Source organism: Somniosus microcephalus, chromosome 3, assembly GCF_052327205.1.
Source record: "Somniosus microcephalus isolate GS21.2 chromosome 3, FLI_Smic_1.0, whole genome shotgun sequence".
NCBI classification, from domain to species: Eukaryota; Metazoa; Chordata; class Chondrichthyes; order Squaliformes; family Somniosidae; genus Somniosus; species Somniosus microcephalus.
This window is the reverse complement of record NC_140989.1, coordinates 292,700,090-292,726,786: the sequence shown is the minus strand read 5'-3', so window position 1 is coordinate 292,726,786 and position 26,697 is coordinate 292,700,090. Positions and strand designations below refer to the sequence as shown.

At 46.2% G+C, this 26,697-nt stretch overlaps 1 protein-coding gene across 1 annotated transcript in view; it reads left to right on the top strand.

Moving 5' to 3' along the window:
• Positions 1-26,697, top strand: part of lrrc40 (leucine rich repeat containing 40) — a 108,222-nt gene that overhangs the window by 74,005 nt on the left and 7,520 nt on the right. The window contains exons 12-13 of the mRNA XM_085982771.1: positions 4,499-4,609; positions 5,997-6,074. Coding sequence (XP_085838897.1) covers positions 4,499-4,609; positions 5,997-6,074 — 189 coding nt within the window. The remainder of the gene's footprint in view (positions 1-4,498; positions 4,610-5,996; positions 6,075-26,697) is intronic.

The window sequence follows — 26,697 nt, the reverse complement described above, 5'->3', positions numbered from 1 at the left end:
AGCTACGGTCACCGGAACTCAGCACCAATCAAATGGTCTTGGGTACAGTAAAATGTTATCGTTGTGGAAAGACAACGCACGATCAGAACCAGTGCTGGTTCAAAAATCAGGAATGCAGAAAATGTGGCAGGCTTGGTCACATAGCTAAAGTATGCCGGTCAGGAAAGAAGACCAGCAACAAAAAGTCACCGCAGGAAAAGTACAGAAAGGTACACAAGGTGACAGAGAACAGTTCGAACGAACAGAAGTCAGATTCAGACTCCAGCAGTAATGAACTGGGTAGTCTAAGAGTACACAATGTTGGTAAGGAAGCAGACCTCCAAACAATTTGGGTCACACTTCAGATAGCAGGAGTCCAAGTGAAGATGGAATTGGACACTGGATCGGCATTGACGGTCATGAATAAGCAAGATTACAAGAGGTTATTCCCACATATTCCCCTACGGGATACGGAGATTGTATTGAAAACATACACGGGGCAAAGAGTATACCCCATCGGGAAGATAGAGGTAAAGGTGGTCCACAAGGGCAAAGAAAGCCGAGGAATGGACTTATATGTGCTACCTGAGGGAGGTCCACCACTACTGGGACGGGAGTGGATTAGGAAAATAAATATGGACTGGCATTCCTTAAAAGCACTAACGGTAGATTCCGGTAAAAAAGATGTCAAACCTAAACGATTGTCCAGAATATTGGACGATGCTAAAGAGGTGTTCCAACAGGGACTGGGAACACTGAGAGGAATTACGGCAAACATCAAGGTTGAAGAACATGCAAACCCGAAATTTTTCAAAGCCAGACTGGTACCTTATGCGATATGACCTGCTGTGGAAGCTGAGCTGGAAGGGCTAGAACGTTCAGGAGTACTGTCTAAGGTAGACTGGAGTGAGTGGGCCACGCCCATTGTTCCCGTCATGAAGCGTTCATCGAGCAACAAGCCGGGGGAACCGGGGAAGGTTCGCATCTGTGGAGATTTCGAGATCACTGTTAATCCGGTGCTTCACACGGTGCAGTATCCGCTTCCGCGGATTGAGGATATCTTCGCTTCGTTGTCTGGCGGGAAACACTTCACCAAGATAGACCTGGCACAGGCGTACTTACAGATGGAAGTTGAGGAAGAGTCACGCCAGTATCTCACGATCAACACGCATAGAGGCTTGTACCGGTATAATAGACTGGTTTTTGGAGTGGCATCGGCTCCAGCAATTTGGCAGAGGGCCATGGAGCAGGTATTACAGGGAATTCCAGGCACACAATGTTACCTGGACGATATTCTGATTACAGGAGATGATGACGAGGAACACCTTGCAAATTTGGAACTGGTGCTCACCAGATTGAAAGAATATGGACTTCGAGTTAATCGCCAGAAATGTGAGTTCTTTCAGAAGCGGATCTCGTACTGTGGTCATGTCATTGACCAGGAGGGGCTTCATAAGTCTCCTGCCAAGATCGAAGCTGTTGTGAAGGCTCCCGCTCCGGGTAATGTATCCCAGTTGAGGTCGTTCCTAGGGTTGATTAACTATTACCATAAGTTTCTGCCAAATTTATCCACGGTGCTGCACCCGCTGAACGCTCTTTTGCAGAAGGGAGTACCATGGAAGTGGAGCGAGGACTGTAAGAGGGCCTTTCGCAAAAGCAAGGCATTGATCACCTCAGAGGAAGTGTTGGCTCACTTCAACCCAACGCTGCCTATTCGTTTGGCTTGTGATGCTTCTCCATATGGTATTGGGGCAGTACTCTCACACAAGTTGCCAAATGGCCTGGAGAGGCCAGTCGCGTTCGCATCCAGATCATTGACCTCCGCGGAGCGCAACTATGCTCAGATAGATAGGGAGGCTCTCAGCCTTGTGTGGGGAGTAAAGAAGTTTAATCATTACCTGCAGGGCCAAAAGTTTACGCTTCTGACAGACCACCAGCCGTTGGTATCCATTTTTAACCCTAAGAAGGGTGTTTCGGTGATGACAGCACAGAGACTCCAGAGATGGTCCCTTTTCCTAGGGGCACATCAATATCAGATTGAATTCAAAGGTACAAAGCAGCATGGTAATGCTGATGGGCTGTCGCGCCTGCCACTACCTACAGAGGAGGAGGCACCGACGGTTGACCCTGTTGAGTTATTTCACTCGACCATCATCGAATGTTTACCAGTCACCAATGCAAGTATTGAAAGAGAAACCAGGAACGACCCGACACTGTCCCAGGTCTACGAAGTGACAGTGAAGGGATGGCCAGCACATGGCGATCCACTGTTACCGGCATTCTCAGCAAGATGAGAACAGCTGTCCGTCTGTCAAGGAACATTGATGTATGGAACAAGGGTGATTATTCCTCCTAAGTTAAGAGAGAGAGTTCTAAAGGAACTGCATGAAGGTCATCTGGGGGGAGTCAAGATGAAAAGCCTTGCTAGGGCTTATGTGTGGTGGCCGGGTATCGACCAACAGATAGAGGATCTGACGAAAAGCTGCTCCGGGTGCCAAAAAGTGGAAAATGCACCTCCGATTGCACCGCTGCATCCATGGGAATGGCCTTCAACCCCATGGCAACGTGTACATATTGACTTTGCTGGTCCATTCACGGACTCCATGTTTTTAATTGCGGTGGACGCACATTCTAAATGGCCAGAAGTGATTAAGATGACTACCACTACCTCGGAAAAGACGATCGCGGTGCTAAGAACGATATTTGCAAGAAATGGATTGCCAGAACAAATATGTTCAGACAACGGACCGCAGTTCGTGTCAGAAGAATTCCAGAAATTCATGAAGAAGAATGGGGTGAAACATTATACCTCTGCCCCATATCATCCGGCTACAAACGGGTTGGCCGAGAGATTTGTACAAACGTTCAAAAAAGCAATAAAGGCCATGAACGAAGATCAGATTCCACTACAACACAAGGTGGACAAATTCCTACTAGCATATCGAAACGCCACTCATGCAGTGACAAACCAAAGTCCTGCCATGATGTTCTATAACAGGAGGTTGCGGTCCAGGTTGGACTTGTTAAAACCAAATGTGCGGAGGGAAGTTGAAAACAAACAGTTCCAGCATATAAATAACAAGACCACTCGGAGTTTCGAAATAGGACAACCAGTGTTAGCCCGGGACTATAAAAACGAGAAATGGCAATCTGGAACAATTCGGGCCAGACAAGGACCCCTGATGTACACGGTAGATATTGGTGAAAATGTAATACGGCGTCATGCTGACCAACTGGTAGAATCGAGAACAAGGGTCGAACCCATGGTTACGGCAGAGACAACCGTGGAAGAAGTTAGTGAACCTGAAGCATCTACCTCAGAAGTGAATGTACCTGATGATGATGTCCAATCCATAAGAGACCAACTAGATGAGTCACCCCAGCAACGAGAATCAGAGACCCCTGAAAGGCGTTATCCAACTCGAATCAGGAGGCCTCCTCAGAGACTGAATCTTTGAACTGTTTTGCATGAAGTATATATATATGTTATTATGTTATGTTAAATGGGGATATAACTGTTAAGCTAAAAAGGGAGGATTGTGGTGTATGTAACCTGTTCCACCTTAAGAGAACTACCTTAAGAGATGTACTACTTTCTCTTGGCTGCTGTATACTGTAATACCGGTGGTGACCACACCGGTATATAAGTGTTGTGTAGGGATTTGCCGGGCAGTTCAGCCCTGACCTCCGAATAGTAAAGACCTGTTAAAAGTTATTCTTGTTGTCTGTGTCCAGTGATTGATCCTAAGCATAGCTGGGACACACAGACTCAACATTAAGTATGGACACCAAAACTGTACGCAGTATTCCAGGTGCGGTCTCACCAATACCTTGTACAACTGAAGCAATACCTCCCTATTTTTATATCCTATCCCCCTAGCAATGAAAGCCAACATTCCATTGGCCTTCTTAATCACTTGCTGCACCAGCATACTAACCTTTGATGTTATCAACATTCACAGTATTTAAACTAACAATGAATGTCCTCATGATTTTTAATATAAGAATTGATAATCCTAGATGCTATTTTGAACTTTAAAAACATTGTTAATGATGACACTCTGCATCATTTACTTTGATTTTAATTTCTATTTTCCAAAAATGCTGATTATTGTAGAAATATTGCACAGCCATAAGTATGATGCCACAAATAGTTGGGTTTCTATTTTGATAAAATTACAAATTGTGGTAATGGATAATTTTTCTTAACGGTTGCTGGAAATACTCAACAGGTCAGGCAGCATCTGTGGAGAGAGAAACAGAGTTCTAACGAAAGGTCATCGACCTGAAACGTTAACTCCACAGGTGCTGCCTGACCTGCTGAGTATTTCCAGCATTTTCTGTTTTTATCGAAAATTTACTACTGTTTTTGGTGGGGCGAGAAAGGACAAAATTGGGTTGATTCCATTCAGTGCAACAAAGATTAAATGTGAAAAACTAATCAAAGCATATTGTGTTCTTTCGATAAAGAAACTGAGATGATGCCTATAGCCTTATTAAATATTATCTTACTGTACAGGATTGCAGAACTTAAGGCCACAGTCACTGATGTAAATCTTGGTTTCAACAAGCTAAGTTCTGTTTCCTTAGAGCTTTGCACACTGGAGCGCCTGATACATCTGGATCTTAGGTATGCTGTGTACTTGCACATTGTTTTGTGTTTTTGTAACCATTGCATTTGTAACTTTTGGGGCTAAATAAATCCATCCTTTTCACTGAAAATGAGCTTACCCTCAGTACTTGGAGGCTAAAACTCCATGTGTTAGTGCCACATTTTAAATTGTGCAGGAAGCATACTAGGGTAGTGAAGGAAGAGGCAGACTCGACCATATCACCCCAAGATGGCTCTGCCAAGAATGACAAAAATAAAACTCATTGTAGGTGAATCCCAAGTGTAAATTCCACACTCTGGAATTTAGTCCGTGTCCACATTCTTGATCTCAGCAATGACATAAATGGAAGCTTGTGCTTCCCCAGTGGGGCTGTATGTCGAGGGATTCTCTCCAGACCACTCTTATGTACAACCAAGCAGCTAGTTAGAGTGGGGCTTTCAAGGGGCTGGAAGGGGTAAATAACAAAGGAACTTTGGGGCAGAAGGAAGTAAGACCAAGCATGAATTTTAATCCCTCGCATGAGAGTTCAATGCTCAACTACCAGGCTTTTCTGCTTTGACATTAGCAATAAAAAGCTGTATAGTTTTTAATTTTCTCGAGAAAGTTGCATGATTTCACTTTTTTGGTTCATAGTATTTTCAAACTAGGTGAAGTAGAACAAACATAAACTTAAAGAGTCAATTTTCATCAGGAATTGTGCCTCAAATGTATCATGATAGCCTTAGGAACCTGTATTTGTACTTGTGGCCCTCCATCTGCCAAGTTGTCAGTTCCAGCCATACTGCAGTGGAGCAGCATTTTATTTACTGGGGACCAGGCACTTCCCTATAATGAGGGAAGAAAACAATGGAGGGAGAGCCATCCCTGTGCCACGCTTGTGCATCTCCCAGCTTTGTCTAATGGCAACACTGGCAGAAAGCAGGACCATTGTGTGTGACCCAGAGAGTTAAGCAAGAAAAATACCTTTAACAAGCAGGAAGCCTACCCTCACTAATCAAAATAGTTAAATCAAGTGATTAAACTGCAAAAGAATATACCTAAAATAATTAGACCACAGAGTTCTATGAAACCATGGAGATGAGCTCTATCAGCAGAACAGTGAGATTCCCACTTCCAGGAACTTTTTGGCAGCCCAAAAGTATAGGAGTTGTAGGCTTAAACGACAACACAGCTATGAAAATTGGATACTGAAATATAATTTTAACAGTACAAGGTGCATCAGATCAGTATTTTATATAAATAGAAGCACGGGCAAACATTCAATGATTACGTTTTTTTAAGCAAAACATGTTTTTTGTGTCACATCTTATCCTTAAAGAGGATTTTTTTGCTCACAGTTTTGTGAGAAAGTGACTGGTAAGATATTCATGACTTTACCGTAATTTTTTTTCTTTTACTCTGAAGAAATAATCTTTTGACTTCACTGCCTATGGAAATGAAAAGACTACAGCGATTGCAAACTGTAATCCTTTCTTTTAACAGGTTAGTATTTTACTTAGAAAATGAAATGTTGCTATCTTCACAATATTAAAATAATATTCAAATGTTATTCTTTGAATAATGGGAAAAGCAGTATAAACAGAACATCCTTAATCAGTACAGTATTGCATACATGTGTACAAAGTCTAGATAACAGCATTTGGTCTTCGTGCAAATGACAACAACAAGAACAACTTGTATTTATATAGCCCCTTTAACATAGTAAAACGTCCCAAGGCACTTCACAGGAGCGTTACAAAACAAAATTTGACACCGAGCTACAAAAGAAGAAATTAGGGCAAATGACCAAAAACTTTTTTTATTCATTTATGGGATGTGGGCATCTCTGGCAAGGCCAGCATTTATTGCCTATCCCTAATTGCCCTTGAGAAGGTGGTGGTGAGCTGCCTTCCTGAACTGCTGCAGTCTGTGTGGTGAGGGTACTTCCACAGTGCTGTTAGGTAGGGAGTTCCAGGATTTTGACCCAGCGATGATGAAGGATCGGCGATATACTTCCAAGTCAGGATGGTGTGTGACTTGGAGGTGGTGGTGTTCCCATGCACCTGCTGCCCTTGTCCTTCTAGGTGGAAGAGGTCGCGGGTTTGGGAGGTGCTGTCGAAGAAGCAGCCACGGTACGCCGGTGGTGGAGGGAGTGAATGTTTAAGGTGGTGGATGGGGTGCCAATCAAGCGGGCTGCTTTGTCATGGATGGTGTCGAGCTTCTTGAGTGTTGTTGGAGCTGCACTCATCCAGACAAGTGGAGAGTATTCCATCACACTCCTTACTTGTGCCTTGTAGATGGTAGAAAGGCTTTGGGGAGTTGGGAGGTGAGACACTCGCCACAGAATACCTAGCCTCTGACCTGCTCTTGTTGCCACAGTATTTATGTGGCTGGTCCAGTTAAGTTTCTGGTCAATGGTGACCCCCAGGATGTTGATGGTGGGGGATTCGGCGATGGTAATGCCATTGAATGTCATGGAACGGTGGTTAGACTCTCGCTTGTTGGAGATAGTCATTGCCTGGCACTTCTGTGGCGTGAATGTTACCTGCCACTTATCAGCTTGGTCAAAGAGGTAGGTTTTAAGGTGCATCTTAAAGGAGGAAAGAGAGGTGGAGAGGTTTAGGGAGGGAAATCCAGAGCTTAGGGCATAGGCAGCTGAAGGCACGGCCACCAATGGTGGAGCAATTAAAATCAGTGATGCTCAAGAGGCCAGAATTAGAGGAGCGCAGATACCTCTGGGGCTGGAGGAGATTACAGAGATAGGGAGGGGTTTGAAAATAAGGATGAGAATTTTAAAATCGAGGCGCTGCTTAACCGGGAGCCAGTGTAGGTCAGCGAGCACAGGGGTGATGGGTGAACGGGACTTGGTGCGAGTTAGGACACGGGCAGCCGAGTTTTGAATGGCCTCAAGTTTACGTAGGGTAGAACGTGGGAGGCCAGTCAGGAGTGCGTTGGAAATGCAAGTCTAGAGTTAACAAAGGCATGGATGTGAGTTTCAGCAGCGGATATCTACGGCAGTGGCGGAGACGGGCGATGTTACGGAGGTGAAAATAGGCGGTCTTAGTTATTGCGCTATCCAGAAGCTCATTTCAGGGTCAAATATGACACCAAGGTTGCGCACAGTCTGGTTCAGCCTCAGACAGATTCTAGAGAGAGGGATGGAGTCGGTGGCTAGGGAACGGAGTTTGTGGCGGGGTCCAAAGAAACATAGAAGATAGGAGCAGGAGTAGGCCATTCGGCCCCTCGAGCCTGCTCCGCCATTCAATGAGATCATGGCTGATCATCCAAATTCAGTACCCTACCCCTGCTTTCTCCCCATATCCCTTGATCCCTTTAGCCTTAAGAAATATATCCAACTTCTTCTTGAATATATTTAATGAATTGGCCTCTACTGCCTTCTGTGGTAGAGAATTCCACAGGTTCACCACTCTCTGGGTGAAGAAATTCCTCCTCATATCTGTCCTAAATGGCTTGCCCCTTATCCTTAGACTGTGACCCCTGGTTCTGGACTCCCCGACCATCGGGAACATCCTTCCTGCATCTAGTCTGTCTAGTCCTGTTAGAATTTTATAAGTTTCAATGAGATCCCCTCTCATTCTTCTAAACTCCAGCGAGTATAAGCCCAATCGATCCAATCTCTGCTCATACGTCATTCCTGCCATCTCAGGTATCAGCCTGGTGAATCTTCGCTGCACTCATCCCATGGCAAGAACATCCTTCCTCAGATAAGGTGACCAAAACTGCACACAGTACTCAAGATGTGGTCTCACCAAGGCCCTGTACAACTGCAGCAAGACATCCTTGTTCCTGTACTCAAACCCTCTCGCTACGAAGGCCAACATACCATTTGCCTTCTTAACTGCCTGCTGCACCTGCATGCTTACCTTCAGCGACTGGTGCACAAGGACGCCCAGGTCTCGTTGCACTTCCCCTTCTCCCAATCTATTGCCATTCAGATAATAATCGGCCTCCTTGTTTTTGACACTAAAGTGGATAACCTCGCATTTATCCACGTTATATTGCATCTGCCATGCTTCTGCCCAATCACCCAACCTGTCCAAATCATACTGGAGTTTCTCGGCATCCTCCTCACAGCACACACGCCCACCCAGCTTTGTGTTGTCTGCAAACTTGGAGATATTACATCTAGTTCCCTCGTCCAAATCATTAATATAAGAACATAAGAAATAGGAGCAGGAGCAGGAGTAGGCCAATCGGCCCCTCGAGCCTGCTCCACCATTCAATAAGATCATGGCTGATCTGATCCTAACCGCCAGTCTACTATCACAGAACCATCTCCTGAATCTAACAGAATTAGACACACGAAATAGGAGCAGGATCAGGCTACACGGCCCCTGGGCCCGCTCCGCTACCCACAGGGCCATGTCCGATCCGAACCTAGACTCATGTCCAAATTCCTGCCCGCTCCCCGTAACCCTTAATTCCCTTTACTTCTAGGAAACTTTCTCTTTCTGTTTTAAATTTATGTAATGATGCAGCTTCTACAGCTTTTTGGGGCAGCATATTCCATGGATCTACCACCCTATGAGTGAAGTAGTTCCTCCTCATCTCAGTTTTGAAAGAGCAGCCCCTTATTCTAAGACTATGCCCCCTAGTTCTAGTTTCACCCATCATCGGGAACATCCTCCCCGCATCCACCCGATCCAACCCCTTCACAATCTTATATGTTTCAATAAGATCGCCTCTCATTCTTCTGAACTCCAATGAGTAGAGTCCCAATCTACTCAACCTCTCCTCATATGTCCATCCCCTCATCCCCGGGATTAACCGAGTGAACCTTCTTTGTACTGACTCGAGAGCAAGTATCTCCTTTCTTAAGGATGGACACCAAAACTGTACGCAGTATTCCAGGTGCGGTCTCACCAATACCTTGTACAACTGAAGCAATACCTCCCTATTTTTATATTCTATCCCCTTAGCAATGAAAGCCAACATTCCATTGGCCTTCTTAATCACTTGCTGCACCTGCATACTAATCTTTTGAGTTTCGTGCACCAGGACCCCCAGATCCCTTTGTACTTCAGTACTTTCCAGATTCTTGCCATTAAGATAATAACTTGCTCTACGATTTTTCCTGCCAAAGTGCATAACCTCACACTTTCCAGTATTGTATTCCATCTGCCAAATCTCTGCCCACTTACTTAGCCTGTCTATGTCCCCTTGCAGGTTTTTTATGCCCTCCTCACTCACTACTTTCCCTCCCATCTTAGTATCATCTGCAAACTTTGATATGTTACACTCGGTCCCCTCCTCCAAATCGTTAATATAGATTGTAAAGAGTTGGGGACCCAGCACTGACCCCTGCGGAACACCACTAGTTACTGATTGCCAGTCTGAGAATGAACCATTTATCCCAACTCTCTGCCTTCTGTTAGATAGCCAATCCTCTATCCATGCCAGAATATTACCCCCATCCCGTGATTTTTTATCTTAAGCAATAATCTTTTGTGTGGCACCTTGTCAAATGCCTTTTGGAAGTCTAAATACACTACGTCCACTGGTTACCCTTTATCCACCCTATATGTTACTTCCTCAAAGAACTCCAGCAAATTTGTCAAACATGACTTCCCCTTCATAAAACCATGCTGACTTTGTCCTATTAAATTATGATTATCCAAATGTCCTGTTACTGTCTCCTTAATAATGGACTCCAAAATTTTACCTACCACAGATGTTAGGCTATAGTTTCCAGCCTTCTGTCTACTGCCCTTTTTAAATAAGGGTGTTACATTAGCAGTTTTCCAGTCTGCCAGGACCTTTGCTGAGTCCAGGGAGTTTTGGAAAATTATTACCAATGCATCCACAATCCCTACCGCCACTTCCCTCAAGACCCTAGGATGTAAGCCATCAGGTCCAGGTGATTTATCCGCCTTGAGTCCCATTATTTTACCGAGTACCATTTCCTTAATGATTTTGATCGTGTTTAGCTCCTCCCCCCCCATAGCCCCCTGTTTGTCCAGTGTTGGGATATTCTTAGTGTCCTCTACTGTAAAGACTGATACAAAATATTCATTCAGTGTTTTTGCCACCTCCATATTTCCCACCATTAATTTCCCGGTCTCATCCTCTAAGGGACCAACATTTACTTTAGCCACCCTTTTTCTTTTTATATAACTATAAAAACTCTTACTATCTGTTTTGATATTATTTGCTAATTTACTTTCATAATCTATCTTCCCTTTATTAATCAATCTTTTTGTTATTTTTTGCTGTCTTTTAAAGTTTTCCCAATCCTCTATCCTCCCACTAGATTTGGCTACCTTATATGCCCTTGTTTTTAGTCGAATACTATCCTTAATTTCTTTACTTAGCCACGGATGGCTGTCTTTTCTTTTAGACCCTTTTCTTCTCAGTGGAATATATTTTTTTTGGAAGTTGTAAAGTAACTCCTTAAATGTACACCACTGATCATGTATCGTCTTACCCTTTAATCTATTTTCCCAATCCACTCTACTCAATTCCGCTCTCATACCTTCATAGTCTCCTTTATTCAAGCTTAGCACGCTTGTTTGAGATCCAACCTTGTCACCCTCTAATTGAATATGGAATTCAACCATGTTATGGTCACTCATTCCAAGGGGATCCTTTACTAGGACATTTTTAATTAATCCTGTCTCGTTACACAGGACCAGATCTAAGGTTGCTTGCCCCCTGGTTGGTTTAGTTACATACTGCTCAAGAAACCCATCCCTAATACACTCAATGAACTCATCCTGAAGGCAGCCCTGCCCAATTTGATTTATCCAATTACTATGATAGTTAAAATCCCCCATAATTATAGATGTTCCCTTATTACAAGCCTCAACTATTTCCTGATTGATACTCCGTCCAACAGAGTTGCAACTGTTCGGAGGCCTATAGACTATGCCCACTAGTGTTTTTTTCCCCTTATTATTCCTTACCTCCACCCAAACTGTTTCATTATCCTGATCTTTTGACCCAATATCATTTCTCTGTATTACAGTGATTCCTTCCTTTATTAACATAGCCACCCCACCTCCCCTTCCTTCCTGCCTGTCCTTCCTGATCGTTAAATAACCTGGTATGTTTAATTCCCAGGCATTGTCACCCTGCAGCCATGTTTCTGTAATGGCCACAAGATCATACCCATATGTAGTTATTTGTGCCATTAACTCGTCTATTTTGTTACGAATGCTACGTGCATTCAGATAGAGAACTTTCAAATATGTTTTGTGACACTTAGTTCCTGCTTTTGCCCTTTTTATTACTTTACCTTTTACTCCATACCTTCTGCCCCTTCCTGACATGCTCTGGTTTTTAATTTCCCCACTGCTACCTAAGTCTATGACCTTCTCTGTTGTCATTTTTATTATTTGCTCTCTAGGAACCTCCCCCCCACTAGTTAGTTTAAAGCCCTCTCTACAGCCCTAGTTATATGATCCGCCAGGACTCTAGTCCCAGCACTGGCCAAGTGAAGCCCGTCCCAACGGAACAGCTCCCTCCTGCCCCAGTACTGGTGCCAGTGTCCCAGGAAGCAAAACCCATTTCTCCGACACCAGTCTTTGAGCCACGCATTTAACTCTCTAATTTTATTTGTCCTAGCCAAATTCGCTCGTGGCTCAGGTAATAATCCAGAGATTATTACCCTTGAGGTTCTGTTTTTTAATTTGACCCCTAGCTGCTCATACTCCTTTAACAGAACCGGCTTCCTAGTCCTATCTACGTCGTTTGTACCAACATGGACCACGACAACTGGATCCACCCCCTCCCACTGCAAGTTTCTTTCCAGCCCAGAGGAGATGTCCTTAACCCTGGCACCGGGTAGGCAACCCAGCCTTCGGGACTCTCGCTCTCGGCTGCAGAGAACTCTATCTATCCCCCTAATAATACTATCCCCTACCACTACAACATTTCTATTTACTCCCCCCTCTTGAATGGCCCCCTGCTCCACGGTGCTGTGGCCAGGTTGCTCATCCTCCCTGCAGTCCCTGCTCCTGTCCCCACAGGGAGTAAGAACCTCGAACCTGTTGGACAAGAGCAAAGGCTGCGGCTCCTCCAGCTCTACCTCCTGGATCCCCGTACCTGCCTCACTCGTAGTCACACCGTCCTGTCCCTGACCATGGGCTACACCTGAATTAATTAACTTCATAGGTGTGACCACCTCCTGATACACAGAGTCCAGGTACTTCCCCCCCCCCCCTCCCTGATGTGTCGCAGTGTCTGAAGCTCAGACTCCAGCTCATCAACACGGAGCTGGAGTTCCTGTAGCAGCAGACACTTGTCACAGACGTAATCACCGTGAGCCTCAATGGGGTTCACCAGCTCCCACATCTCGCAACAGTAACACATCACCTGTTCCATTCTATGTAATTAATTAAATTTTTTATTGTTAGTTATGGACACCCTCTGCCCGATTTTAGATGCTAGTATCCCCTTTAATTAATTGGATTTAAATTAAATCAATCCCTCTAGTTACACCAGTTAAATGGTTTACCAACAGTCACTCTGCACCAGAAAGGCCTTATTAACTACAACCCACAGAGTTAAAGTTTGAAAAGAGCACCTAACACCCCACTTACCCTAACTCACAGCACTCTCTGCTGACTTGCACTCAGTGCTTGCTCGCACTAGCACTGGTCTTTCTATACTGTTTGTTTGTTTACAGCCAAATGAGTCACCCCTGCTGATTGGTTAGAAAACTGGTTTCCACTGCCTGCTGTGCCAATTTACTCCTACTGCAGTGTAACCTTGTTTTACTCTTCTTAAACCAACAGAATCCCAAATATTTAACTTTTCCCCTTTATTGTGAATAGCTGGGGTCCAAGGACCGATCCCTGACAATGGCGTCAGTCTTTCCAATATTTAATTGGAGAACATTTCTGCTCATCTGGTACTGGATGTCGGACAAGCAGTCTGACAATTTAGAGACCGTGGAGGGGTCGAGAGAAGTGGTGGTGAGGTAGAGCTGGGTGTCATCAGTGTACATGTGAAAACTGATGCTGTGTTTTCAGGTGATGTCACCAAGGGGCTGCATGTAGATGAGAAATAGGAGGGAGCCAAGGATAGATCCTTGGGGGACACCGGAGGTAACGATGCGGGAGCGGAAAGAGAAGCCATTACAAGTGATTCTTTGGCTACGATTAGATATACAAGAATGGAACCAGGCAAGTGCCGTCCTATCCAGCTGGATGACGGTGGCGAGGCTTTGGAGGAGGATGGAGTGGTCAACCGTGTCAAAGGCTGCAGACAGGTCGAGAAGGACGAGGAGGGATTGTTTACCTATGTCACAGTCACAAAGGATGTCATTTGTGACTTTGATGAGAGCCATTTCGGTACTGTGGCAGGGGTGGAAACCTGATTGGAGGGATTTAAACATGGATTTCCGGGATATGCACGGATTTGGGAGGCGACAACACATTCAAGGACTTTGGAGAGGAAAGGGAGGTTGGAGATGGGGCAGTAGTTTGCAAGGATAGAGGGGTCAAGGGTTGTTTTTTTGAGGAGTGGGTGATGCCAACAGATTTGAAGGAGAGGGGAACAGTACTTGAGGAGAGAGAACTGTTAACAATATCAGTTAACATGGGAGCCAGAAAAGGAAGTTGGGTGGTCAGCAGTTTAGTGGGAATAGGGTTGAGGGAGCAGGAAGTGGGTCTCATGGTCAATATGAGCGCGGAGAGAAACTGGAGAAAGATGCGCATTCAGGGCTAGGGAAGGGGGGAACCTTAGAGGAAGTGTGGGCTGGGGGAACGGCCAGGATGAGAGAGCAATGGTTTTAATAAGGGACTAGGGCATCAAAGGTGGTGGTAAGGGCAACAACAATATACTTGCATTTATATAGCACCATAATGGTAGTAAAATGTCCCATGGTGCTTCACAGGAGCGTAATCAGACAATGACTGGCACAGAGCCAAAGAAGGAGACATTTGGACAGGTGACCCAAAGCTTGGTCAAATGGGTAGCTTTAACGGAGGGTCTTAAAGGAGGGGAGAGGTTAGGGAGGGAATTCCATAGCTTAGGGCGTAGACAGCTGAAGACACGGCCACCAGTGGTGGGGTGAAGGAAGTGGGGGATGGATTGACACTCAAAGCCAAGCTGCAAGTGGTTTGACAATTTCAGACCCACTAATCACAAAGGTGGTGATGAAGCCCAGTAGCCCATGCCACACTGTTAGGGTTTCACCATATGGAGAAATTTGTCTCATTTTCCTCTTTCTCACCTTGTTCAGTTTGTTTTATTTTTCTTCTCTTCCTCCCCCGCTCCCCACCCCCAAACAATATTAACCGACGTAGGTAGCATTGTTATTCTAAGCTATGTTAACGTAGTTTTTACATCTCCGCATCATCTTGTAGAATAGATACCTGCAGGTGATGAATAGAAAGATGCAGAAAATACTTGTTTTATTTACATCTACCTGTTTTGTGGTCACTTGGGAAATTTTGATTGTTCTAGCTATACAGTCCTGAGTGTTTGTGATGAGAAACAATAAAGATACTATTACACTACTTGCTTGGTGTTTGAGAAACAATAAAGGAGCTATTATGCTACTTGGCATATTTTATAGACCACCAAATAGTGGGAAGGAGATAGTGGAGTAGATTTGCAAAGAAATTGCTGAGCAATGCAAGAACTACAGAGTATTGATAATGGGAGACTTTAACTACCCCAGTATTGAATGGGGTAGAGAATGGGACGAATTTCTGAAGTGGGTTCAGGAGAATTTTCTTGATCAGTATGTTTCCTGCCCATTGCTGGATCGAGTCCTGGGGAATGAAGTGTGTCAAGTGGAGAATGTCACAGTTGAAGAGCATTTAGGGAATAGTGATCATAGTATCGTAAGGTTTAGATTAGTTATGGAGAAGGACAAGGAGCAATCTAGAATAAAAATACTTAACTGGAGGAGGTTCTGACGAAGGGTCATTGACCTGAAACGTTAACTGTTGTTTCTCTACAGATGCTGCCTGACCTGCTGAGTATTTCCAGCATTTTCTGTTTTTATTTTATAACTGGAGGAGGGCTAATTTCAGCAAATTGAAAAGGGATCTGGTCCGGGTAAATTGGAATTTGAGACTGGCAGGCAAAAATGCAATGGGCGGCCTTTAAAGAGGAGATGGTTCGGGTATATCGAGGTACATTCCTACAAGGGGGAAAGGGAGGGCAACCAAAGCCAGCGCTCCCTGGATGATGAAGGAGTTGGAGAGTAGGATGAAGCAGAAAAAGAGAGTGTATGACAGATGATAATACAAGGGAGAATCAGGCTGAATATAAAAAGTAGAGGGTAAGTGAAAAAGGAACTAAGAGGGGCAAAGAGACAGTACGAGAATAGATTGGTGGCTAACATAAAGGGGAATCCAAAGGTCTTCCTTATAAGCATGTTAACAGTAAAAGTGCTGTCAGAGGACCATTTAGGGACCAAAATGGATAACTATTGGTGGAGGCAGAAGACATGGCTGAGGTATTAAATGAGTATTTTGCATTGTTGGTTATCAAGGAAGAGGACTTTGCCAAAGCTATGGTAAACCAGGAGGTTGCTGGGATACTGGATGAGATTAAAAATAGATAAAGAGGAGGTACTGGAAAGGCTAGCGGTAATAAAAGTGGATAAGTCACCCGGTCCAGATAGGATGCATCCTGGGTTACTGAGGCAAGCAAGGGTAGAAATTGTGGAGGTGCTGGCCACAATCTTCCACGCCTCCTTAGATAGAGAGGTGGTGCCAAAGGACTGGCGGATTGCAAATGTTGCACCCTTGTTCAAAAAAGGGGAGAAGGATAAACCTGGCAATTACAGGCCAGTCAGTTTAACGTCGGTGGTGGAGTAGCTTTTAGAAGCAATAATCTGGGCGAAAATTAACAGCCACTTGGACAAGCATGGACTAAACACTAATGGGACACCATGGATGAATAAAGACATAAGGGAAAAATTGAGGGTAAGGAAAGAGGCATATATTAAGTACATGGACAGCAGGGGAGAGCATGATAAGGGAGAATACAAAGACATTAGGAGAAAAGTAAAAAAAACAATTAGGAAGGCAAAGAGGAACTATGAAATTAAATTATCAAGGAAAATAAAACAAAATAGTAAAATATTTTACAGGCAAATGAATAAAAAAAAGGAAGGTCGGGATGGGAATAGGGCCACTAAGGATAATACCACAGGCAGTGATAGAGAGATGGCAGAAATATTAAATAATTATTTTGCTTCAGTATTTACCAGGGAGATAGAACACATCGACATGACATTGGATGATGAGATAAGTAATGAAATAACTGCATTTAAAACAAAAAGAGAAGCTATATTAAATAAACGAATCAAATTCAAAGTGGAAAAAACTCTTGATTACATCCGCACATTTTTTTTTAATCTAGGGAAGAGATAGCAGAGGCATTACACATATTTAATAATTCGCTAGAAAAAGGTGTAGTGCCAGAGGACTGGCGGATAGCTAACATAATAATGCTTATATTTAAGAAGGGAGCTAGAACATGTCCAGGGAACTATAGACCAGTCAGCTTAATATCAGTGGTAGGAAAAATAATGGAATCCCTACTATAGGAGAAAATATAAGAACATCTAGAAACCAAATATATAATAATGAATAGTCAGCATGGATTTCAAAAGAGAAAGTCTTGCTTGACCAACCTCATTGAATTTTTTGAAGAGGTAACAGAGATGTGTAGACAATAGTAATTAATTTATCTAGATTTTCAAAAGGCTTTCGATAAGGTACCATGGGGGAAAAATTGGGTTGTTTTACGCCTCCCGTTAGTGCCTAGAGGGCGCTAACGGGTCGCAAAGCAACTAGCGCCCGGGCGTGGCGCCGCCCACACCTCCCGCGAAATTCAGCGGGAGGTTAGCGGTAGCGCCCCGCGGCGCTGTGCCGCCAGCCACGATCTTCGGGAGCGCCCCCCGACTTCGCCGGACGCTATGTCCGACGGGGTCGGGGGGCCTACCTGTGGCCGGGGAGGCGCAATTTAAAGGCGAGGTGAGGGGCGGCCATTTTTGTTGCTGGCCTCCTGCCCTTCTCTTGAGTGGTGGGCTCTTTTGCTGGCACTCCCGATCCCCAGGGGCCCAGCTGGGCCCCGGGTTGCGCTGCGCAAGGCCCCTCCCCTTTAAGAAGGAGAGGAGGCCTGCAGTACCGCGGCGTGATGGACATAGCGCCGTGATATTGACTCGTAGAGCCCCAATGGGGCGCTACTCAATTTTTAACCCCATATAATAGTCTAATGAATAATGTCAGGGAATGCGAAGTCAGGGGACAAGTAGCAGAATGGATAGCTAGCTGGCTTCAAGACAGAAAGCAGAGAGTAGGGGTTAAAGGGTAGCTATTCACATGGGTAGTAGTGTCCCACAAGGATCAGTGCTGGGACGATTGTTGTTCACATTTTATATTAATGATTTGGACTTTGGAATCAAAAACACAATTTCTAAATTTGCAAGTGACACCAAGTTGGGGGGGGGGGGGGGGATAGTCAATACTCAGGAGGACATTAATAAACTTGCAGAATGGGCATATAACTGGCAAATGAATTTCAACACATAACTGTGAGGTATTACATTTTGGTAGGAAGAATAGGGAGGTCACTTATTACTTGGACAGTGCGAGTCTAGGTGGGTTAGAGGAACAAAGGGATCTCGGAGTACAAATACACAAATCACTAAAAGTAGCAACACAGGTTAACAAGGCCATAAAAAAAAGCAAACCAAGGACTGATTGAGTTTTTTGATGCTGTAACAGCGGGTGGATGGGGCAGTGCAGTTGATGTGTATATGGACTTTCAAAAGGCATTTGATAAAGTACCACATTCTAAGCTTGTTAGCAAAATTGAAGCCCATGGGATAAAAGGGACAATAGGAGCATGGATACAAAATTGGCTAAGGGCTACAAAACAGAGTGTTGTGGTGAATGGCTGTTTTTCGGAGTGGAGGGAGGTATACAGTGACATTTCCCAAGGTTCAGTATTAGGACCACTGCTGTTTTTGATATGCATTAATGACTTGGACTTGGGGGTACAGGGCATCATTTTGAAATTTGCAGATGACATGAAACTTGGAAGTGTAGTAAACCGAGGAAGATAACCTTCTGGCTTATAGAAGACATAGACAGGCTAGTGGAATGGGCGGACACATGATAGATGAAATTCAATGCAGAGAAGTGTGAGGTGATACATTTTGGTAGGAAGAATGAGGAGAGACCGTACACACTAAATGGTACAATTTTAAAGAGGTGCAAGAACAGAGGGATCTGGGGTGCTTGCGCACAAATCTTTGAAGGTGACTGGACAGGTTAATAAAGCAGTTAATAAAGCATATAGGTTCCTGGGCTTTATAACTAAAGGCATAGAGTACAAAAGCCAGGAAGTTATGCTAAACCTATATAAAACACTAGTTCAGCCCCAGCTGGGCCAATTCTGGGCACCACATTTTAGGAAGGATGTCAAGGTTTTGGAGTGGGTACGGAAGAGATTTACTAAAATGGTTCCAAAGATGAGGGAGTACAGTTATGTGAATAGACTGGAGAAGCTGGGGTTATTCTCCTTGGAGCAGAGAAGGCTAAGAGGAGATTTGATAGAGGTGTTTAAAATCACAAAGGATTTAGATAAAGAGAAACTGTTTCCAGTGGCTGAAGGGTCGATAACGAGCAGCACAGATTTAAGGTGATTGGCTAAAGAAACAGATTCGACCTGAGGGGAAAACTATTTTACGCAACGAGTGGTTAGGATTTGGATTGCTCTACCTGATAGGGTGGTGGATAAAGATTCAATAGTAGCCTTCAAAGGGAATTGGATAAATACATGAAGGAGAGCAAATTGCAGGGATATGGGGAAAGAGTGGGGGAGTGGGATTGCTCTTCGAAAGAGCCCACGCAGACTCGATGGGTCAAATGGCCTCCTTTTGTGCTGTACTATTCTATGATTGTAGCAAAACCTTTCTTTTTGAACTGATCCACTTGTAAATTTCACACAACTTTTGCGATCGTTGGCAATTGTTTTACATAAAGGCCTAGCAGAAAATTGCTGATTGACTTTGAATCATTTTGATGCCAATGGTGGATTATGGGGAATCTTGTCTGTTGGAAATGGTTTGCATTATGAAACTGGAACTGTGTCTGAAATGCTAAAACTATGTCCTTTGGTTTGTTGTAGAAAGCAATGAGATGAACACTAGTGCTATTTTATGTATAGCTGCTCAGAACCAAAATGTGGCTTTTTAGTGCACCATTACTTTCTAAAACAAACCCAACATAAATTCTGTGTCACTCTGAGCCAGCTGCTACAAGTTGCACATGAGCCATCCAGTACTCTCTGATTTTCCTTTGTGCTGTGAAGGATTCCCTGTCTTTTACTCAGCAGTGGCACAACAGTTGTTGCTACAATCCATTATCTTGGATTTGTAAATGCAGTGTATTCGCTTGTACATTGGTGAAATTGCACAGATGAATTTGCCAGATTAATAATCAACATTGCCTCTCCAGTTCCTGCCCTGATTTCAGTTTAGACAGTTACAACTGGATTTACTTTACGTTTGTCCTGTTCTCATTGCTTCAAGAAGTATGGCTGAGGGCAGGGTGGTGTAGTGGTTTAGCACAGGAGTTCTCAACCTCTGAAGCCCCCCACTCCCATGTTATAAAAATTCCACAGATCCTCTAACACAACACAAGTATTTTTTCTGTATAAAAATTCTCTCAACGCCGCTTCCACTCACCATGTTACTGCTGCTGCTATCCCGGCACTGCAGGAAGTACTAGTCCCCATCCCACACTCTCTTTCCGTCCTCGTGAACCTCAATCACCTGATCCCTAGTCTCCCTCTTTCCCCCGCAACCCCCCGACTCCCTCACCGACTGTTCCCAGCACATCAGCCAGCCCCGGTTCGCTGCTTGATTGTCAGTCAAACAGTCCTTTTTCCCTCATCTACAATATTTTTATAACTAATCATTAAAAGTGTACAATGAAAATGACACCATTTTTTTAAGGGCCATATGATTTTTCTCCCAAATTGCTCACAGCAGTGTCCATGTGCACCTCCGACAGTGTAGCACTCCCTCAGCACTGCACTGGAGTGTCAACCTACAATTCAATTCAATTCAGTTCAATTCAATTCAATTTTATTTGTCATATATGCAGCAGACGTGTGTACTGCACAATGAAATGTTGATTTTTACGAGTCCTCCCAACATTGGAATAAATATGGCATAACAATGATAAAAATTCTAATAGAAATATTAATAGAAAGACAGTAATAATAATAAAACAACAGTAATAAATAATAATAAATTAATCGTTCATGAGTCTTATGGCCTGGGGGTAGAAGCTGTTTCGAAACCTGTTGGTACGAGACCGTATGCTTCGGTATCTCTTACCGGACGGGAGCAGGGCGAAGAGGTTGTGGCTGGGGTGACTCGCGTCTTTAATGATTCTCGGGGCCTTCCCCCGGCACCTTGCGGGGTAGATATCCTGCACAGTAGGTAGTTTAATTCCTACATTTTTGTACTCAAGCCTCTGGAGTGGGACTTGAACCCACAATTTTCTGTCTGACTCAGAGGTGATGGTGCTACCCGTTGAGCTATGGGGTGAATATCTCATTCTGCTGGTTGTAATGTACCTATGTGAAATGATTTTGGGTAGTCTGTTAAGTCTTAATGGTTATAGTTTCAGTGCACAAAACTACTCATGATTTGGCGTTAATTGGAAATATCAAGGATGGCTGCAAATGTCATACTGATACCATAAGGAATACTTCTCTTGCTGCCTGTGTGCTGTAGTCTAAACTGAGCAACTTTAAATCAGTTTGATACCTAGAGCAATGGCAACTGAGCAGCTGTTGGATACCTGCATAAATAAGACTTGAAGGAGCTGTGCTCCTTAATTTTGGCTTAATGGTGATATTACTCCAAGATCATCCTGGAGAGGAGGAATATCACAAGTCCTGTTCCCCACAACAAATCGTCTCTTTTGACAACCTTCTAAGACGCCCTGCATCCCAACCTCAAACATCAAATTTGAGAGGCTTATAGGGGGAGAAATTCAGTATCGCCCTGTTTGGGGCGTAAGTATCGAGCGGGCGTGAAATTTTGCGCCCGGTGCAAATTATCGCCACCTACTGCTAGATTGACCTGCTTCGCCCCAGGCGCTGCACGACTGTCTTAAGGCGCTAAGCCTGAGAAGCGAGGCGCTACCACCGAGGGCGGGCGCAGCGCAGGTGCGGCCAGTTAGCGATTGCATGCAGACACGCTGGCGCCGGTCAGCTCTTAAAGGGGAGGTTTGATCTTGGATTGCAGCCACACCCTGTGCATCGGAGCCCTGATTCTCGGCCTGGACAGACCTGCTGCCACATTCTTACGCCTAGGACCATGGAGAGGGCCAGGGAGCAAGTGCAGCGATTCAGCGAGGGGGCCTTGCAGGTTCTGGTTGGCGCGGTGGAGCGCAGGCGATCTATCCTGTTCCCGGACAGTGGCAGGAGGCCGCTGCCCAACGACTATCGCAAAGCTTGGAGGGAGGTGGCTCACCGAGTGACCTCCAGCAGCATGGTGCCTAGGACCCCTGTGCAATGCAGGAAGAAGTTCAACGACCTCACTCGGGTCGTCAGGGTGAGTACCTTTTCAGAATCCTCTTCATCCCTGCATGTTCACCTCACCTTATGGCCAAAGGGTCCTGAAAGCCCCAATGCCCAGCCCTCATCCAACACCTATGGGCCTTTCACGAAACTCACATGCACATTCAGCACTTTACGCACTGTAAGGGCTATTCGACCATGGGAGGCAGTGCAGCCCAGATCAGGGCTTCACACTGTAAGGGCTATTCGACCATGGGAGGCAGTGCAGCCCAGATCAGGGCTTCACACTGTAAGGGCTATTCGATCATGGGAGGCAGTGCAGCCCAGATCAGGGCTTCACACTGTACTCGGAGCCCGTCCTTTCTCTTGCAGGGCAAGCTGGCCCATAACAGGAGGCAGCAGCAACGGACCGGGGGAGGCCGGCCTCACCTTCAAGCCCTCACCGATCTGGAGCAGCGAGCCCAGCGGATTATGGCAGGCTGGATGATTGGCCCCGTCGCCACTGGAGATGCCGACCCCGTTCTGGACAGCAATGGTAAGGTCATCACCTTTTTGACCTCTCTCCTTCCACTTGTGCCTCACACCAGCATCCTTTGCCACTATCGAACCAATACAGTACATTGCAGCACTCATGCCTCCCTCGCTGCCACCCTGTCCTCACGCTAAAGCCACTCTTGTACCTCCCTGCTTTCAGATGCTGATTCGCCAGGTGAGGAGGCGGACCCTCAAGCTGCCACTGTGAGTAACTCTGAAGGCGACGACGAGGAGGAAGCCGGACCATCAGTGTCACCCTCAGCCGAGGCAGCCCATGGCCATAATGGGGACACGTCTTCCCTGGAGGGGAGCAGGGGGGAATGGTCTGAGGAGGGTGAAGCTCCGGGGCCCAGTGGGCTGCAGCAACGCTGGGGGGGGTAGGGAAGCTCGGCGGCCTTCTCCTCGGAGGGAGAGTCTGGCCTCGAGTCCTGCTACAGTGAGCGCAGAAGAGGTGCGGCTCTTCGCTGAAATGAACGCCCAGGCGGAGCACAGGCACACTGAGCTCATGGCTGCAGTGGCAAGGATGCCCGAATCCATTGAGTCACTGGCAAGGAGTGTCCAGGACTTCGGCGCAGCACAGGCAAGGAGTCTCCAGGACTTCGGCGCAGCACAGGTGGCTGCCACGCAAGTGCTTAGTGCTGCAATGCAGTCAGTGGCTGGTCTCATGCAGACACAGATTGAGGCCACACAAGCACTGACTGCTGCCACCCTCGCTGGATCGGGCACGAATTGCCGGGGCCCTCACTGCGCCGCAGCAGGTCAGCAGTCTGTGCTTCAGCAGATTGCTCTGCATGCTGCAGTGCTGCCCCGTGGGAGTGCCAGTGTGTCGTCCGACCAGGGAGTTGCTGTCCTCTGTCAGGATGACAGCATTCCTGCTGCCAACACTGTCACTTCTCCACTGCAGCTGCCACCACCTGTAGGACAGACTGCTGCCGCCCACGCAGAGTTGGAGCAGTCAGCAGCCGGGCCCTCCAGGCCCAGAGCTGGTCCAGGCCATCCCTCAAGGGCATCTGCAGAGCAGCCTTCCCCCAGCCTTGCTGCAACTACTGGGGTCCCATTGCGGAGGAGCTGCAGGATGGGAAGGGGCGAATCTCGCAAGCGAAGCAGATCAAGGGCAAAAAGTAGGAGGTGTGGCAAAATGCTGTTAAATGTTTTATTGAAGGCCGAGGATCGTGGTCATTTTTTGGTTACTGTTTTGCTCATTGTCTCCAGGTTGTGAGAGCCAGTTATGTGACTGACTGCTTTTTTGGGGGTTTCTCTCTATTTGTCATGCGGGAAGGGCACACAGTTTGTTAAATAAAGAAGCGTCTTTATTTAGAATGTGCATGTTTGCTCTTTGAAGTATTTGTTGCCTTGACTGGCTTAGGGGTTGCGGCACGGTTCCATTCATGTTCTTTGAATGGCAGAAGCCATTCCCTCAGAGGGAGCCTAGAACCGACTTGCTATAAGCCGCTGACAGATGGCCCTTGCACTTTGTGCCTCCCTCCTGTCTTGGTGCTCTTCCTCCTCCTCCTCTGCTGGTGCTCCAATGTCTGGTGGCAGTGGCTGAGTCCTGAGGAGTGCCAGGTTATGCAGCATGCAGCACACAACAACGAAATGGGAAACTCGCTCAGCTGGGTACTGAAGGGCTCCCCCGGAATGGTCCAGACAGCGGAACCGTTGCTTGAGCACGCCAATTGTGTGCTCAATGATGTTCCTGGTCGCTTGATGGCTCTCATTGTATCATTCTTCAGCAGGGGTGCTGGGCGAACGGAGCGGGGTCATCAGCCAGGTGCATAGAGGATAGCGCTTGTCCCCGAGAAGCCAGCCTCCTGGGTGAGCCGGGGCCTCAAAGGTCTGCCACAGAAGTCTGGCGCAGGATGAAGGCATCGTGGCTGCTGCCTGGAAAGCGGGCATTGACAGCGACTATCAGCTGTCTGTGGTCACAGACCAACTGGACGTTCAACGAATGGAACCCCTGCCGGTTGCGGTAATCCTCGGCATTCTCTTGTGGCGCCCGCAAAGCCACATGCGTGCAGTCAATGGCGCCCTGGACCATGGGGAAGCCCACTATTCTTGCAAATCCGATTGCGCGCTCTTGCTGCTTGTCCGGGGTCATGTGGGAAGGAAATGTACTGATGTCTCCTTTTAAAGAGGGCACTCGTGACTTGATGGATGCAGCAATGCACCGCGAACTGGGAGATATTGGCAATGTCCCCAGTAGCGGATTGAAAGGAGCCGGTGGCATAGAAGTTGAGAGCCACTGTGACCTTCACTGCCACCGACTGAGACATCCTGCTCCTCAGTTGAGGCTGCAGATCTGGCTGAAGCAGGTGGCAGAGCTCAGTGACCACCTCCCTGCTGAATCGCAGCCTCCGAAAACACTGCTTTTCAGACATGTTAAGGTATGAGAACTGTTGGCGGAAAACCCTGGGACGGTAAGGTCTCGTGTGCCGACGCCTGTTGGCCCTCCTCCGTCTGGCCATGATTGGCACTCTCTCTCGGCGTCTCTGAGCCCTCTCAATGTAATGGAGAAGCCCAACGTTCCCACCCATTGCAGCCCCCATAGTATGTGGCCACTCAAGGTTATGCCAGTGAAAAAGCAAACCAAGTACAAAGTTCTGGTCAAAAGCCAAAAGTACCTCTGCGAGCGCTGACTCAATGCAGAAAGCTCTCTCCCTTTGTCTCTCTGCAAATCTCTCTCTCACAGAAGGAGTGGTCCAAAAATGGCTACCACAAAGAAGCCAGGAAGAGCCCCCTTTAAATAGCGCCCCCCCAGCCCCACAACGACTGGGAGCGACAGGCGGAAAGGAGGGGGGCGCCACTGAATTTCCGGTTCGGGGCGCCCCAAGGGCGTTGCACCATGAAATGACGTCTCGATCTGCGCGCGCAGCTGAGCGGGCGTTGCAGTTTAGCGCCGCCGCTAAATGTCTGCTCAATTTCGCGAGAGGCGCAGGTCTCGCCGCGCCCGGGCGCTAGCTGCCTCGCGCCCCAGGTATGCGGATGACACCCAGCTCTAACTTGTCACCTCCTTCATTGATCCAGCGACTGTTGGTGCTGTCTTCAACAGCATATGTGATATTGAGACCTACATGAGCCAAAACTTCCTCCAACTTAATGTAGACAAAACTAAGTCAATCCTCTTTAGCTCCCACAAACACTTTATGTGACCCCCCCTTAACTTGACCAGTTGCCACCTCCAGCTCATTCTAGAAGTATAAAATCTTGATGAATGCTTTGCCTTCAAGCTTAGATGCTTCTCCCACATCCGATCTGTCACCGAGACTGATTATACTGCTACAACATAGCCCACTTCTGCCCTTGCCTCTCATCCTTTGCTGCCTAAATCCTAATCCACCTTCTTATCACTTTGTGGCTAGATTTCTTGTTTTACTGGACCATTTATAAACTACATCTCATCCAGAATATCACAGCCCATGGCTTCAACCACACAGAGGCAAATATCTCCATCACTGCTGATCTTGCCAAACTCCCCTAGTTTACTATATCCCAAAGATTTGACTTTAGGATTCACGACCTCACCTTCAAGTCGCTCTACGTCCTCGCCGCCCCCCCCCCCCCTGTGATTTCCTCCAGCACGACATCCCTGCATACGCTCCTGCCCTCCAAAACTGTTCTCCTCATTTCCCATTTTTTTCTCTCACCAATCTATGCTGCCACTTCAACCATCTTTCCTGCATCCTCTCGAACCCCTTGCCTCAGCATCTCCACCTTAACAGCTCTGCCCTGCCTTTTAAAAACATCTGTAAGACTCTTCTCTTGAATCATACTTTTGCCCCAATCCGACCCACTCTCCCCCTCCCCATGGCTTGGTGCCCACTCACTATCCACTACCCTGTAAAGCATTCTAAAACATCTGTATGCAGTAAGCACTATAGAAATGCAACTTGTGCTGGAATGCTTGCTTGTAGCATTTGTGAGCAACAAGATCTGCTTATTATAATTTTTTTTTTTAAATGCTACTGTAATGCTATACTAAATCTGTAGTAAGAAAGCCCAACCGTCGGGGGAACCAGGTTCAAAAATATTGGTCTTGGTAATTGAGTAAGATCTGGTCAGT